This window comes from Drosophila kikkawai, chromosome 2R (assembly GCF_030179895.1).
Source record: "Drosophila kikkawai strain 14028-0561.14 chromosome 2R, DkikHiC1v2, whole genome shotgun sequence".
In the NCBI taxonomy this organism is placed as follows: Eukaryota; Metazoa; Arthropoda; class Insecta; order Diptera; family Drosophilidae; genus Drosophila; species Drosophila kikkawai.
The window spans coordinates 24,918,034-24,935,562 of record NC_091729.1 but is presented as its reverse complement, the minus strand read 5'-3'; the positions used below and the strand labels follow the sequence as shown (position 1 = coordinate 24,935,562).

At 41.0% G+C, this 17,529-nt stretch overlaps 3 protein-coding genes across 6 annotated transcripts in view; 1 reads left to right on the top strand and 2 right to left on the bottom strand.

The window, feature by feature from the left end:
• Positions 1 to 16,017, bottom strand: part of LOC108072962 (protein FAM13A) — a 22,396-nt gene extending 6,379 nt beyond the window's left edge. Inside the window, exons 1-2 of one of the 2 annotated variants that reach the window (XM_017164393.3) lie at positions 15,877 to 16,017; positions 8,149 to 9,878 (exon numbers count right to left, since the gene is read on the bottom strand). The gene's annotated coding sequence lies outside the window, so the exon portion shown is untranslated. Of the gene's footprint in view, positions 1 to 8,148; positions 9,879 to 11,465; positions 11,616 to 15,876 lie in introns of those variants that run through there. The other variant, XM_070283954.1, reaches the window with a different exon arrangement.
• Dlish (Dachs ligand with SH3s) lies at positions 4,276 to 15,826 on the top strand. Of its 3 annotated transcripts, none has more exons than XM_070283958.1 (3): positions 4,276 to 4,290; positions 14,598 to 14,721; positions 14,784 to 15,826. In XM_070283958.1, exons 2-3 carry the CDS (start codon positions 14,648 to 14,650, stop codon positions 15,691 to 15,693), a joined length of 984 nt encoding a protein of 327 aa, XP_070140059.1. In that variant the 5' UTR covers positions 4,276 to 4,290; positions 14,598 to 14,647; the 3' UTR covers positions 15,694 to 15,826. The 3 variants fall into 3 exon arrangements, with proteins under 3 accessions (XP_070140059.1, XP_070140058.1, XP_017019885.1); XM_070283957.1 differs by lacking the exon at positions 4,276 to 4,290 and adding an exon at positions 5,934 to 6,244; XM_017164396.2 differs by lacking the exon at positions 4,276 to 4,290 and adding an exon at positions 14,328 to 14,460.
• Snx16 (sorting nexin 16) lies at positions 15,792 to 17,529 on the bottom strand. The gene is made up of 3 exons (XM_017164395.2): positions 16,486 to 17,529; positions 16,268 to 16,404; positions 15,792 to 16,209 (listed from the first exon to the last, which is right to left on the bottom strand). The coding sequence occupies exons 1-3, from the start codon at positions 17,527 to 17,529 to the stop codon at positions 16,143 to 16,145; spliced, it is 1,248 nt and encodes a 415-aa protein (XP_017019884.1). The 3' UTR covers positions 15,792 to 16,142.

The window sequence follows — 17,529 nt, the reverse complement described above, 5'->3', positions numbered from 1 at the left end:
TTCGGTAAACAAGAGTTCGGATCCAGAACTGGAGACCCTTATACTACTCCATTTCCCTTATCGGTTGAGGGGGTTATAGTGGTAGTATCTATATAATCGGTGGCCCGCAGACAGAGTGCGATATTTGCCAAAAAAGGTGCGGGGAGAGGGTTGGATTTAAAAATAAATCTGGCCTGCAAATTAGCGACAAGCCGGTAGACTTTATGGCCATATTAATAAGGCGAATTAATTTATGCACTTGTTTTCTTTCGGCCCCTGCAACACGCGAATGGGATCATCGAAAATCGTTTCAGAAACCGAGGCCAAAGACAGGTAACACAGGTAACAAGTAACAGTTAACGGGAAGCAAATACCAAAATATGCACAGCCAAAAAAAATACGCAAAAATTCAAGTGCAATGTCACGACGTGTGTAAAAATAACAATTAAAGCTACGAGAGGGGGGAGAGGAGAGAGCGTTGTTTCGGAAAGCCATGAGTCACTTTCTCTAGGTTAACCGAATATCGGAGCATCTCCGGTCAACTGCCTGCCCCGATCTGGGATCGCAAACGAGACGAACTAATTAAGACGCACGCGCCCTACAGTGACGTCAATCGGCGACGTGATCGAGAACAGCAACAAAATGCCAAGAATATATGGGAATTAACACACATTTATAGGCCGAAATTCTTCAATTTAAATTATATTTGGAGGTAAATAATAATATTTAAACAGTTAAGAGTTTGAAAATGCTTAGATTTAATTTTTATAATATGTAAAATTATATAACGTTGAGTAACTTAAATATTAATCAGTAGTAAATACAAAAGAAATACATTAAGAAATGTTTCTCCACAGAAAAACCTATATATTTAAGCCCTAAAATCTTTTAATATTCAAGCAAGAAATAATTTTAATACCTAAGCACAAATAAATCAAAGAAAATGTTTTACAAAATGGACCAGCCTTGAGTTTCATAGAATTTTTTGCGCAGTTTTCTTGTCTGAGCAAAGAAATGTCTACATTAAATAAAGAAAACATTTGATATTTGTCAACATCTCAGTATTTTCTTCTACACATATACGATTTTCCTATTTGAAAACATAATAAAACCAACAGATAGAGCACCTTAAATGTCACAATTTTCTAATATATAAATATTTATTTAGAGAATTCCAGCAAAAGAAGGCGCGTGCAAAGCATTTCTTTCCCGAAGACCAGTCTTAGGCTTTATCAAATTAATTAGACACCAACGGAAAGGGGAATTTGTTTTGAGGATTTTCACTAGCAGACAGATAGCGACACTCGAAAGCCTTTTTATGATGGATAATGAATTGGACTTCAATCGGGCTTGTGTTTACCTACGAATCAATGGAAATCGAACCACCTTTCGATGGGCCAAAACTATATATGGACACATTAATTATAAACACATTGTCGTGTATTGATTATATAAGCGAAAGGAGCTGAAGAAATGGCACAGTTTACTCATCGAAAGTGAAGCAAATAATATCTCATTGGATCCCGTCATTGTGATTCCTACCACCTTACCCAGAATTGTTTATGCAATAAAAATCCACGATAATTGTTTACACAGAGGCAGGTAGGCAGGCCGGCAGGCAAACCACACAAGTGCATGACTCAAAAAGCTTCGACAAAAGGTCGGCCGGAATGGATAACATCCAGGGAACCGAATCCCCACCAGTCGCGGTACTAGAAGTAGTGGTTGTCACGAGACAACGCCACAAATGAATTGGCATTTATTCGAATTTCGCTTTCAGTTTTGTAGTTTTTCAGATAAAGCCAAGCAGCAGGTGGTGGTGCCAGTGCCAGTTTCCCACCATCTTTGTTTATCAGGAATTCTCGATAAGATTCCCTCGTCGTCATGAACTATTTGTGGACTGACAGAGCAGACGCGATTAACGTTTAAGTGGTTTCGGAACCAAAACATGAAGAATAAAAATAAAAGTGCCTTGCACGAGTTCTAAGGTTGATAAAGGAGGCGTGTGTCTACACATGTTTTCTGTGTTATTATTAAAGACAAACTTTGTGATAATAATTATAGCAAATACTGAATAATGACACCCTTTGGGAATGGCGTTGACCTTAATAAATTTGTATAACGCCTTATTAAAGGAAAAAGCTTTTTCTTTTGTAGTTTAAATATTAATTTTACCCATTTTACTTATATAATAAAAAAAACAAAAGTTTTTAGAATTCTATTTAACTTAAATTCAGAAACTTTTGATAAAAGGTAAACTCCTAAGCCCTTAACTTTGTTTAAAACGCTTTTAAGGCAACACTAAAAGCTGAATTTAATGTGAAAACTTTGCGGCAATGCTTCTTTGGGGAACTTTCAAAGAGCTCCCGGCACAGGAAACTCTAATATTTCATAATCCTTAAGCTTATGCCAAGAGTAAAGAAGGTCGCACCGCCTACACACACCTTTTAAAGAGCCGTGCCACGCGCTGAAATCAATATGTTTACCAATGACGAAGACGAAAAAAAAAAACACGAAAACAAAGTCATGGGTACAATAGCATGTTGTATTTATGGGTCTTTGTTGCTGCTGAACAACAACAGACCGAAGCGAGTAACCAGCATCGCACGGTGATGCTAAAATTGGACCACGCGGCGTATGCGCGATGCCAGCCATGAGATGATGGGCGGTTTTCGGGCATTTTAACAGACCCGTGTGAACTCCTATGCGGCCAGCGATTATCCCCGGGTGTACTTTAAGCGGCCTGCAAATATTGAGTAGGAATTTTCACCGGCTGATAAGTAGGATTTACCTGGTAACCAGGGGCTAAAATATATCGCCGAAATCAACACATCAACTGCCGCAGACTGCCTAACGCCGGCTGAAACCGGTGGCGAACTGGTTAATTGCAGGTCTCTACCACTCAAGTTAATACTGCTCTCCGATTCCCATTCGGGGGTAAACAGTTTTAGCCTAATTGTATCGGCATTTCGAGTCTCTCACCATTTTTCGGTGTTGACATTTCATCAATTTGAGTGCCTTCCGAATTTCGGCTGCTCGAGTAATCGTAAACAAAGCGATTGTAATTGTTTACCATGTTTTTGGCTTATTCCTAGAAATTGTCTATTAACTTGATGGCTTTTAACAATTGATTTATATCAGTACTTGAAATATATAAGCATTGCAAGTAACTGAAAAATAGATTGTAATGTTTATTTAAAAAGATAAGTGATGTAAGGGAAGGAAAGATTGTCTAAAGTCATTTTATTAGCAAAATCAATACCATTTTAAGGAAGTTGCATTTATAATATTTTTAAGAAAGTCAAATGAAATTCATTTTTAAGAGTGAAACTAATGGGAAAAGTTTAAGAAATAGTTTACAGAGATTATGAATGTAGTTATTATCTAGAAAATCGAAATATTTATCATATTATGTCAAGGTATTCACCTTGAATGGAAAATTTGCTTTATTTATTCATAGAGGTGCGTCTTACTCGTACTTTTCCCATCATAACTGGCCAATTATGCACTGCCACATAACTAATAATAATAATAATAGCTCCTAGTTAGGGCAGGGCATGCCCAGCTGCTAATTGGAATTTTGTTTTGCTTAAATGACTTGCCAGTCAGTGCATTTTGAAAGCCCATAAATCGAAGACAAGGCCGGCAAAACCCCATTAAAAATATGGAATGGAATTTCGAGTTTCCATGTTTTCAAGAATGATATTCACGCTGCACCCAGTTGACAGCACGTTCAGTGTTTGTTTTCAATGGATATGCTGAAGCTCGCCTAATTGAACGACAATTAATCACACCCAGCGATTAGATAAGGCGAAAAAGCGATTCGCACGGGAACACAGATAACGGGGTTTAATTTATGTACTGCCGCTGGAATTTCAAGAAGCCATCTCAAGTGGCCGGCCAGACATGATGATGGGTTGTGGCCAAGCTATATTCTATTTTTTGTGTATTTCTATTTTGGGAAATCGTAATTTTCCGCTGCGATTCGCATCAATCACTGCTAGCTAGCTAGCTTGCTATATCGACTAAACAAAGTGACTATCTAGACGGAATGCCTATTCTTTTTTCGTTATTGAAATCAGTTAATGTCAGTCACGTGTTCCTTGCATTTCCTACGATTGCGCAATGTCAAAAAAATATTGGATGAGTAGAATGAGCCAGTGGTATGCGATTTACTCCCCAACAAGTTATGGGGTAATGCCAGTGGAATATTAGCAATACCGAAAATCAAAATGCAAATGCGAAACACACAAAATTTTAATGAAGCGCGACTGGAACATCAAACAAAAAAGAAAAAATCAAGCAAATAAGGTGAGTATAAAGGGGAAAGTAAATAAAAGTAGAAAGGTGATATACATAAGAAGGTAGTAAATTACAACTAATGAGGAAATTGAAAATGCGTGGAAAACATTCCAGCAATAAACGTGTATAATGGTGGGAAAATAACTGGGCTAGAAGTACTTATTATTCTTAGTTCTATTTGTTGAAGTTTCTTTTTAGAATTTGTTACGAAAATAAATAAGTAAATACCTAAGAAATAAGCCATTAAACCAATCAATTAAATTTAAATAATAACAAGAAAGAAAGTTAACTTTGGCCAGCCAAAGTTTGTATACCCTTGCAGGTAACAATTAAAATATATCATAACTAAGCCAAAAATGCATTAATTTCGATTCGGAAAGCAGTTTTGTGTTAGTTTTTATTAATTTAAAAAAACTGCATACCAAATTTAAAATTTTAAGAAATTAAAATTTTTGGCCATTTTTGCTAATTTTAATGATGTAACCCCTTATCAAATTTCGCAAAAATGGCCAAAAAATCGATTTCTTCCGGACATGTCTAGAAAGATTCCCCTGTTGATGCTGATCAAGAATATATATGGTTTATGGGGTCGAAAATGATTCCTTGACTTACAAAAATAGTATTTTGTATTATAAAATCGGATTTTTTATATTAAAAAACTTCTTGATTTTTTTAAAATTAAAAATATCATAAATCGGCCAAAAGAGCATTAATTTTAAATCGGAAAACTGTTCTGTGCTAGAAATTCTACAGTTAATAAATCTGCATACTTCATTTAAAAATTTTGAAAATTCAATTTTTTATCAAAATCAACATTTTTAATGATGTAACCCCTTATAAAATTTTGCAAAAATGGCCAAAAAATCGATTTCTTCCGGACATATCTAGAAAGATTCCCCTGTTGATGCTGATCAAGAATATATATACTTTATAGGGTCGGAAACGTCTTCTTCACGGCGTTGCAAACTTCTGACTGAAATTATAATACCCTGCAAGGGTATAAAAACTGTCTTAGCTACACCTGTATGCGTTCCCTATCATGACTCTTGAACTTCTGCAGGGAATAAATCAATGAAAATAAGCTAAAATGACTCAAGATTTCTTCTATAAAACATCAGGAAATGGCACCTTAAACTTTTCTCAGGCCAAAGTACAAGTTTTCTCATTTTTTTTCGCCTGTGCAGTTCGTGACGTAATTACTTTATTGGTGGTCACTTGATCGGCTTCTGTTGTTGTTTTTCTCCCGTTTGCATTCAATTAATTGACAAATTCCCAATTCCGTTTTCTGCTGCTACTCCCTACACATTTATTTATATTTTTTTCTGTTTTTTTTTTTCGGTAGAATCAATCAATTTCAATTGATGAAGGCATCTTCATCTCGAGTTCAGTTAAAATGCGCCCAGCCAGCAATCAGAAATTTCTTTTTCCAGTTTCGTGAACTTTGGCAACTCGTTTATATAAATATAATAAAAAAAGCGACTGAAGAAAGGGGGATGTTCGCGCGGCTCTCACACAATATTTTGCGATAATTTACGAGCCTTGTTCCACGTGATGAACAGGTTTTTTGTTATTTAATTTATTCTCTTTGGTTTCGTTTTAATTTAAAACACTTAATCTTTGATAAGACATCTAGAATTCTTTGAATATATAGTAAGCCATTTGCCGGTATCACATCACAGCCTGGTTCCAGCTAGACACTCTGGCCACATGACCAACAAACGATCACGAGACCCAAAGACAATGGAGCTCACGAGGAACGTGGAACGACCCTGGGCAGATGCATCTAATGGATACACTCGGTCTCTCTTATACAATCGCCTCGCTGCCAAATGACTGGCGATTTTGGTTAATGAATGATCTCTCAAGAACGGGAGACCGGCGAGATTCATGTGGCTTACAGTGCATACAGCTCGCATGCTCAATGCTTGGTAGTGAAAACCCAACAAGTAATTGAGTAAAGCAGGTCAGTGACACTCTTTTGTTGTAGCTTAAATAAAGTATTTAGATTGGTAAAGAAAGTAGCTGACGGAATGGGAAAGGTTTTAACAGGACAAAGAACAAGATAAATATAAGATATTTCCAGCTTGAACAATTTTTTGATTAACTTAAAAGATAAATAATAAAAAAGAAAACGTGACCTCAAGGTTTGAATGCATCAAAAAACTTAATTTTCAAACAGAATATAAATAATTCATAATTTCCCCAAAGAAAATCCTATTTAAAACGTACAAAGAAAGGGTGGAATTATTAATATCTCTATTATTTTTTTCTTTGTTTTTCCACTTATAAAGTTCTTTCATATTTCCTCCTCGCATGATGAAATTCTGTCTGGTCAAACACAGTGATCTGCGATGATAATAAATTCTGTTCAGTGGACCAGGCCGACTGCCAAATACAAATTTAAACAAAGCCAAAAATAGACCCCAACCACAATTGATCGCTTACACATTGAACTTTTCGGTGGGCGCCCTCTAAAAATAGATAAAACAGCGCAGTTTGGCAAAAAATAAAAATACATAAAATAAAAAGTGGAAAAAATGTGTTTGCTAATCCGTTTAGTTGATGCGTTAATTGAATTTCGCCTGGCGGGCGAAGCAGCACAGTGACTACTAAAATACTGCTGCTGTTCATGTCGCCGTGGTCTACAACTTAATTGGTTTACCTTCAATTATAGTCTGCTGATACGAATACAAACATATTTAGACGTAGACAGTCAATAGAGTTGGTAATTTTTTGGGTCAACATACTCGACAAACCAATTTTCGTTGCACGTCACGACAACTGACATGACAATGGGAGTTATCCGAGTGCCGAGAGTGGGTTTTTTTTGGGGGAAAATGGGGAAAAGCTACCGCCATTTTGCCCCGAAAAACGGGCAACAGTTTTGTTATGTGTTTCCCCCAACCATAAAGTAAATAAGCCCTGATAATAATTTGTGCAAATAAATATGAAACAATTTTCCTGGGCTTGGGGCTTGTAGAACATTCCGTTCTGTCAGTAGTTACAGAGAGGGCCCACTGTTCCCCCATGACTCAAAACGATAAAATAATAAAAACACCATAAGTAACAATAAACAAAGCAGACAGAAACAGGCTGGAAATAGGAAAACAGAACGCCAAATGAATCGATCGAATGGGGGGAATGTAATGGAAAAATCAGTAGCCAAGCCAACAACAAGATAAGGTTTTTGTATGTCGCCCATCGATTTATATATGGCACTGTGAATTGGATACCAATATGTTTATCGGCCGGGATTTTCCCTGGAAATTGCCAGACTTTCTCGCTTTGTGACTGGCGTCTGAAAATATGCAATGTCTACTATCCGATTACGCTTGCCAACGTTTTTTCCATCGCCCTGGCCAAATGTGTTAATTTCTTTATAAGCCCCAGCGGTGGCGAAAATAAACATGGCATAATATATATGGTACACCTCTCAATTAGTTTGAAACCGTAACGCAAACGTAAATAGGCGTCCGGTAATTGTGGCGGACAGGTGTGAAAATAAGGGGGAAACTGAAGAAGACATTATTTACATTATCTGATACTATTTTCAAGCAATTAAGAGCCTGTTTATTTACAAATATAATGTAATGTGACCTTCCCCAAATAGGAAATTATTTAATTTCTATGACTGTTTATGTGAAGAAATCTGAGCTTTTAAGTATTTTATTTATTAAAATTAAGGGTGTTTTCTTCTTTATTCTTAAACATCTTTATTTTTATAGTTGAGTAAGAAGGTTTCAATCTTTTATAAATGCCTTGAATGGTCATCTCAAACAAATCTCCTTAAAAATAATTAGCCAAAAACCCCTCTCTCTTAAGAAATAAAGTTAATAAAAATATTATTATATATATATTTCTACTTACAATGCAAGCCTTAACGGACTTCCAAAGATTTCTCCCAAAGTCTTCAATCTTGCTGGTTTTTCCCCGTACGTTCGCCAGTTGCACGACGTTATCCTTTGGTTTTGGGGGATGGAAAAATTGGAAGAAGATCGAGAGAGGAGGAGTCACTCGGTGTAGCTGTTGCCTGAATCGCTTGGATGTGGCCCGGATACGCAGGATGCGCGGAATAGTCACATTGCCGGGGATAATACGACGCGCACTCGAAATGGAAGGGCTATTGATGCTTAACTATTATTTAATTTTGCTAATATTGTTAACTTTGGTTTGGTAGCTGACGATCTGGTTGTTGCTGCTGCTGCTGGTCCAGGATCTCGCGTCTGCGCACTCCGCTCTCCCGAGGGCTGCTGCCCAGGTGCGCCCTACTCGCCCTCGAGCTTGATTTTTTTCTTGACCTTGTAACGACGGTTGCGCTGATCTACCACGAACTCATATCGCGATCTCTGCACATTTTCACTATCCAAACTAGAGCTCAGACCCAGCAGGCGCAGGACTCCTGGCGAATACGTTGTGACTGGATTTTGATGCCGGATCGGATGCGAATTTCCTTCTGCCCTGTGCGGCGCGCTCCGGGCCTGTCTTCCACCTTCTTTTGGGGGTTCTAAGAGATTGACGTAGAACGCACCTGTCGCGCTTTTATATTTATTTTATATCCTGCTCGATCGGCCAAATGCACTTTCAGCTGCACCCACGTCTCTCTCGCGGTATAGCTGTCTCCCTTGCGCTCGCTCACTACGGCTGCTTGAGGAAGTGAGTGGAAACGAGACGGTATCTGAGCATGTGTCGCTGCGGTATTCGGCTGGCGCTCTTTTCGCTGCTTGCGCCGCAGTCGCTGCTCTGCCGCTCCAGTGGTGCTCTGCTTCTTCTGTTGCCGCTTCTTCTTCTTCTTTCTGTACTGCTGCTGCTGCCTCCAATCGAGAGTTTTCCCCCTTGCACCGCCGTCGTTGTGGTTGCAATTATGTAAAGCGTTTGGCTTACTTTAAAACTCTGTCTAAAAACGTTCGGTTTATTTTCGCTGTATTGCAGATTTTTTATCTCGCAATTTTAGTCTCTGTTGTGTGCGAGGTCATCGACGCGCGTCTGCCGAAAAATCGATATTTACACGCTCGCGGCACTGGTTTTGCAGGGCTGGCCTTTGTTTATCTACTTTGTCATGGCAGATTTTCCCGATTTCGACAAGAAAACTCCACTTTCGAAGCACAAAACTACAATTAAAACTGCATTTACTAACACAACCACAGACCGGGCCGCGATTGAAAAACTTTCCGCTACTTTGAACGCACGTTGTGTCACGAAAGAGACGCAAAATCCAATTGGGGAGCACAAAAACTTGGAGCCCGAAAAAGCAGTGCTCGTGCTCTCTTTCCTCCCTCTCTCTTGCGGCCGTTCTCTTTGCGCAGACTCTTTATCGGTCGGGTTTTTATCTTCAGTTTAATTATCGTCTTCGTTTGGTTAATGCAAATTCTGGATGATTTTCCTTCGGGGGGAGTCGGAAATGGGCGTGTAATGGGTGTAAAGGCGTAATGCGCCCGCGCTCTCTTATCCTCCGCGATGCTCTTAAGATGACGATGACGTTGCAATGAAAATTTCTCCCACTCACACCTGACTTTGGCTAAATGCTCTTTTGGTTCATTTTCGTGGCTCAATAATTGTGGGGCATTTCCATTCCATTTTTGCATACTGTTTATCCATAGCTAAAAAGAGAGAAGGGATGGGGGATGGTTAATTAGGGCTCGTTAATTAATAAAATTCACACAAACAGCAACAAAAACAAGTTCAGATTGAGCAATTAAGTTCAATTGGATGCAATTTACCGTTGGGCGAGGAAGAGAGCTCAATAATTCACGGGTGTCAAGTTCTTATTCCTTTTAATGAACCCCAGCGAACTTTCGAGAAATTCCCAAGAAGAGAGTGGAAAAGGGGAGGTGTGGGGGCAAAATGAAATAGTTTCTGCAATTGGCCAGCTCTCAGATTTGCATTTAAATTGACGTGGCTGCCAATAAACAAAATTTGATTATGCAAATGCAAAATGGAAAATGGAAAGCAAACAAGAACGAGACGGCAGCTGGAGTCTGTTTACGCGAAAATCGCTGGAAATGCAGTAAAGTCGACGATAAAGTACAGGAAAGAAAAGTGATAAAACTGCAGAGACTGCACTATATAATAATAAATTTGATTTTTAATTTAAGCACATTTACTTTTCACATTTGCTTTGCTTTCTTTGTTCGAGAATAATTACAAAAAATGAACGTTGGCAGAAATTTGAGTTTAAAATATATTAAAATTTATTAAATTACATTTTCATAGTCCTACTCCTTTTAATATCTATTTACTAAACAAAAATTAGTTTCCTTTCTACATCCCTTTTCTAAATTTTTAAGGATACAAAAAAACTTAATACTTTAATTACGAATAAGTCAGTATGTATTATTCAAAATGTTGTCTAAAACGCAACACAAACATTTGGAAAACAAAATCAATATTATTCTCGAAAGGAAAGCTATAAAATACACAGTCGTTGGCCCAATATAATAGATATTTTGTCATTTTCTTTGTTCGCCGTAAATTAGCCTAAATCATTAGCCCTGGGGTGGAAAACTCATTTAACCTAACCCCTAATCCCCTGATTATTCTATATCGATGCCTTTAGCTGTATGTTATATGCGATAATAGCGCCATAAAATGACTAATTGATTGATGATGTCTGGCACTTAACCCGAGATGGATATTTTGCGTGTCGACGGTCTTAAAATACAACGAAATAAACAGCGAAAATTTCTCAAATTTTTAAAAAGCAATTGATGTATATAAGTATGTACACATGTTTATATGTATGTGCGCACATTAAAATGTCTTTGACGTCGCAAAAAAATTCGGCAAAGAGAAAAACAGTTTTTAATGCTCTGTTTTATTTCAGAATAAAGAAAATAAATAAAATGACAAAAGCAACGATGAAAATTGTAAACATTGAGAAATAAATAAAAACATTCTCTGTTTGTGTGCGTACAATTCCGGATGAAACGGAACTGGGGAAAATGGACGGAAGGTTATTAGAAATATTCAATTTTTTCAAAATTGAGTTTTGGAAGTTTTTAATTCAATTAAATTTGTACGTCTGTTCCAAATTGTACATTTGTTTAAAATTAATTCATTCAGCGAAAATTAAATGTACAGAAATTCAAATACAGATTACTTAGAAATGTTTTTAAGGTGACACACTATTTTTCTCAGTGCAGCCTTAAAGTACCGTTACCAGTTGCAACACTTGTACCTCCATTTACCTAATTTTCGGCTGATGTTTCTGCTTTCTTCCCTCTGCTGCTTGTTGTTGCTGGCCAAGGGCCACACACTCACTCAAAATACGCACACACACTCGCACGGACTCTGAGAGAAAAATAACTGTAAACCACACCGGACGAAGCACCAACATAGAATGAGCGGAAAAATAACGTGCTCCAAGCAGCGTACGCCATTGCGGGGGCCATTTCTACTGAATGAAAGCGACAGGCTTCTCTCTCTCTCGGCCGCTCTCGCCGGCTCTCTCAACCGAAGAGTTGGCAAGGACGTCGACTTCGTAGCCGCTGCATTCGGACCCCACCGCCACCCCCCACGCCCCACGTTGCGATAATTAAATATCGCACATACGCAGCGTTAACTGCGGCGCTGGGCTTTGCCGTTAGCTGTTGTGGCGTTCGCTTTGGTCGCATTTCACGGCTTAATGCCTCTGGCTGAGGGCGTAAAGCCCCGCCGTAATGTAATGTATGCATGTCCTTGAACGCACACTTTGCCATGCCCCCTGTCCCTGCCACCTGCCGCCCACTGCCAACATTCTAGATTGTTCTGAACTGCTGCTCTTTTGTGACGTGGGTCGTCCAGAGAAACAAACACAGGGGCACTAAAAGTGATTAAAAAATGTATCAACTACTCAAATGTACTATAAGCTAATATAAAATATATTTCATTAATTTAAAATCGAAATAAAAAAAATTATATATTATAAATAAAATAAACCATATTAAAGAAATTAGTTTAACACCAAAATATCCCCCAGTGTAGGTACCCGCATACGTGACACTTGACAGCGTTGCAGGCAAGGAGCAGAGTCGGATAATGAAATCGACAACCGATGCTTGCGCACGACCAGAGAAACCGGGGATTCGGGACTTTTATATTCTTGTAGGACGATGGCTCTTATTCCTCTTATTGCTCATTTTGCGGCCCACAAGTCAAGTGAGCTTTGATGGGGTTAAGTTCCTTCTCCAGAGATACTTTCACTGATTCACCACTGCTCGCTTGACCAGGCCCAGAGAGTAGGGCGCTAAGTTGCATATACGTTTGTTAAACCCCCTTGAATACCATATAATCCCCTCCTGAAAATCTTTATACATTTTTGGACTCATGCCAATTGCCGAACATTTTTAGCCAAATCAAAATATACACAAGTGCATTGCATATTTTCGAACCCAAAAATATTGTATATTGTATATTGCAGTTTTCCTGCCAGCTTTTCTCATTTTCCACTCATTGTTTGGATTTTCACGAATGATTAAAAGGCATTACACAACTTTTGAAATACTATGATGAAATAGGGAATGTATTGGATTATATAAAGTAAATTTCTACTTTGATTTAAATGATACTTTATGAGTTTTAATTAAGGGTGTTAATGGTACATTGTAGAGGCATAATTTTAAATGGAATTTAATGCCATGTATAAACAATGGCTAAAGTAAATTCCTTTTAAATTGTAACCCTTTTAGCTGCCACTCTTAAAATAATAAATATATATATGTATACAAGGTCAGGGAGGCTATGATTTCACCACCTTTGATGCAAAATTTAGGGGTGTTCCTTTTCAAGGTCGTGCATAACATACATTCTCATTTTAATTTTATGCAAGGCCGGAGATAAATTCATCTGTCCTTTTTGTACATTTAATATTCGAGTTGTATGCAAATAAAATATACGCGTGACAAACCCAAAATAGCTGACCCAAAAAGCCAGCGAGCTGCCTTTTCCGGCTATCCCTCCACCCCGGAACGTATCCGTAACATTTTCCCTGCCATTTCTCTTAATTGTCTCCCCTGTCTAGTCACATTTTTTCAGACATCAGAGGTCCGAGCAACAATTACCAGCAGACACAACAGCAGCAGGGGAGGAGGAGGAGGAGGAGCAGCAGCAGCAGCCGTTGATGAGTGGCCATCTCTCGTCCACGTCCATGTCAGCCCCCAACTCCTGGACGCCCCGTTTTGTGAATGGCATCCGAGGATTAAAACATTGCGCAGACTCCGCTCTATTGATTATCTGAGAAGACAGCTCTCTCAGCCGGAGCTTGGGGTAGGGCATGGGGAGGATGCCACTGGGGATGAGGATGGGCCTGTGGATGCGGATGTGAAATCAACTGCGTAGTTGGCAAAAGTCAAAGTTGCGGGGGTGGTGTTTATTCTTTTTTTTTTTTTGGAGGTGTGGCACCTGCTGCTGCTTCTGGAGGGGGCACAAGGTGGCTTCTGACGAAACTTAATGCGCAATTTCGCAATAGTTGGGCTGTTAGAGGGGGGGCGATTGCGAGATGTGCCGAAGTGTAGGTCAGTTTGCACACTTTCTCTCTCTTCGTCACGTCAGTCACGCTCTTTTCGGTGGGACTGGCTCCTCTCGCTGAATTATAATCGAAAATTGCATGCGAACTCGGGTATCCTTGGCACCAAAATAGTGCATTGCCCCCACTTTTTTCACAAAGCGACCAAGAACAAAAAAAAATGCAAGTGACGCGAGCGAAAAAAGGGTTGGACCAATGGGGTCAGAAATTCAGTCGGTAATATGTATAACTCGATTTTGGAAACCACCAGGGTACGAATGAGGTTTTTAACCTCAACGGAAATTGACCCTATCATCGGATATACCCCAGTCGAAGACAGGGGCAATCAGCGCGGCGGGGTATCCATTTATTATATGTATGTTCGATATTTCAGGCATGAACACACGCCAAGTGCACCCAAAATCTAAGGTCTTTGGAAATATTTCATGCTTGAGAGAGCAGAGACTACAGTTTTTAATTTTCGCGCTATACTTTATAATAATCGATTAACGATACAGTCAATCGAAATTGTAAATGTGTCATCCCTCGATCAGAAAAAGATCGGGGACAGTTTTTGGAACTTGAGCAAAACAATTATAAAATTAAAGTAGTTGCTGTTATTTTTATTGACTGCGTTGAGGATTGGGTTAAAGGGATGGCGTTCCTTTGTCCCGTGCGCATGCGGCGCGATAAGAAGAAAGGTCAGCGAAATCAAAAGCGGAAGAAGTGGCTTCAACAAACGAAAGACTTCAAGACACGAACTCTGTTGCTTGTTACACAGAGAAAAATATTAACTGAAAAGCACGATACATATATAAAAAAAACCTGAACATTGCAGCCACTAATGCCAGCATCGAAAGGGATCTGCCCGCCGTGGGAGGCTTGGGCATGGGCAGGATAACTGGATCCTCCAGTATCGAAACCCTGGTCCGTGTGGGCATCGAAAAGGAGCACGGATTGAGGTAAGCCTATCTAAATATGTCATTTGATTATTCCCTATTATTCATCATATATTCACATTCAGTCCCGATTCCAAGATGGTGGTGCTGCACGACTTTACGCCCTGCGTGGACGACGAGCTGGAGGTGAAGAGGGGCCAGTTGGTCAATATTCTGTACAGAGAGAACGACTGGGTTTATGTAATAGGCCAGGATTCACGCCAGGAGGGCTTCATACCCTTCTCCTATTGTGCTCCCTGCAACACCCAGCTGGCGGATTTGGCCGTGAAGAAGAAACTGCCCCGGGAACAATGTCCCGAGCAGCCGATCGATGAGAATTTACCGCTCCTGGGAGCGGACAATAAACTGGATGTGCTCTGTGACGAGGCCTTGAATCCTGGGTCTGCCAACAGTATGGAGAACATACTCCTCGCGGAGCCAGAGTGCACGCCATTCGTCAAGGAGCCCTCCGGTCGCTGCATTGTTCTGTACACCTTTATAGCCCGGGACGAGAATGATTTATCCGTGGAGCGTGGGGAGTTCGTAACCGTTCTCAATCGCGAGGATCCCGATTGGTTTTGGATTATGCGCAGCGATGGCCAGGAGGGATTCGTGCCGGCCAGCTTTATTTATCCGGCGGACAGCGTGCGAGTTCTGCAGCAGCAAAAGGCCACCCTGAATGCTATGGAAACTATCTTGCAGCAGGGCCAACCAGGACAGCAGCAGGGTCAGCAGCAAAACCAACAGCAGCAGCAGCCACTGGGTTTGGGAACGGATGATTTGCGCTACCATGGCACCGAGCTGGTTATGCTGTATGACTACAAGGCACAGGCTCCCGATGATCTGTACCTTTCTGTGCGTCGTGGCGACTGGATCTATGCCGATCTGAACAATCAAACGGTGGACGGATGGCTTTGGGCTTATGCCCCCAAGACTCGCAAATATGGCTTCATTCCGAAGGCCTACGCCCGACCGCCAGCCATGACGAGTCTCTGAGAGATGCCCTCGCATCATAATTATCATAATCATCACAATTAACACATTTTGCTTTAGGTTTAGTTTTCTTTTCATTCCATTTCGTGCCACCATTTCCATTGAGTAATAAATTGTGCCTTAGGTTTATTTTGTATGTGAACTTGCATAACACATTGTATACAGGGGTTATATCTTTGCACTTACATCTAGGTGTAGTTCCTTATCCTTAACTGGTAGCTTGCCCGTAAACGTATATCAAAAATATCTAAGATTGCCTTTCATACAGTACCAGCTTGGGGCAGCACTGGCTAGCTTCTAGGTCTAGAGATATGAATACTAAAGCACTGACGGAGCGGAGCATGCTCCTCGATATGCACTTGGGTTTGGATCGGTGCGAGTGCGTAGGGTTATGCTCAGCATAATGTAGTACGCACATGCACATCCAACTGGATTTTGGAAGGGTTCTACGTCTACTTCAGGCCCAGAGCTTCCACTTCGTTGGCCGAGGAGCAGTGCGAACAGTTGAGGTCTACGTTTCTGTGAGAGTTATTATAAATATTAAAAGCTTGTCTGACTTTGTCAGTGTAACACTTACTTCATAGCCTCCCTGAGCTGCTCCTTTTCGTTCATCTCGTCGCGCAGCTTTTGCTGCAAGCTGAGTATGAGATCGTTTTTGTTTTGTATCTGCAGCTTCAAGTGGGCAATGGTCTCCTCCTGGGCCTCGAAAATTGCCTAAAAAATATTAGAAAACATGAGAAATGTCTTATTTAAGATATAAACAAATCTAAAATATAAATATAAACAGATTCATACCCGACACTCCTCCATGGACTCGGAGTACGAGGGCGGCTCGTCCAGGCAAAAGAACTCTCGCACCAGCTTGCACTTGCGCAGCTCCTCTTTGGCCATCACCGAGTTCACGAAGATCTGCAGGCCCTGCACACGGTTGTCCAGGAAGACGGCATTGAAGTTGTCCCCAAAGAGCTTCTTACGCGGCAGCATGAGGGACAGCTTGGGAAAGGATTGCTTCAGCTTGCCATTTAGCCGGACAAAGTCCGTGTAGCGCCGCATCACCAGCCAGCAGTCATTTGTCTCCGGGTTCTCCACACGCAACTTGTACACGGTGAAGCGTGCCCGCTCCTCCATCACCTCGTAACCGATGATGGGCACGCGCAGCACGGCATTGGGATCCACGGGCGGTGCCTGGGAGCCCGAGGAGAGCGTCATTTGGCTGGCGAACATGGAGTGAGAGTTGCCGCCAGTAAGACGCGAGCTGGTCTGGCTGTAGCCCAAACTACACTCGCTCATCCGACGCGGGGCCCTGGTGCTTACCTCCAGGCTATCACCATGGTTTCCGCCAGCATGGTGGCCATACGACGATTGGGTTAAGTCCCGATGGGAACGTGCTCCACCTAGCATTGCTGAGCTATTTGAGTTTGGGGACCGCGTGTGCTCGTAGCTGTGCGAGCTTATTCTCTGCAGACACACCTCCGACTTGGCGTTGGCCGCCGTCAATGTAGCACCAGAGTTTCGCTCCAGAAGGGCTAGGCCAACATCCCCCTCCGATTTGCTGCGCAACAGGCTGCTGTTCCGATACTTTTCCCCTTGTCGCAGGTCGGGACTTGAGTGGCAGCAGCGACCCAGGAGCTGCCTCTGACGGAAGAGCGTTTGCTTGCCCACTGAGCGGGTGGCGGAGTTGCTGCCTAGAGTTTGGGCTAGAGATTTCTTCTTCGGTGACGTCGATGTTGCTGTGCTGGCCTTCTTGAAGAGCGACGACGACGACGACGACGGTGTTTGTGGCGTTCTGGCAGTTCCTGTGTTATTGTTGTGGCTCTTTCGCAGCGCCCGCAGTGACAT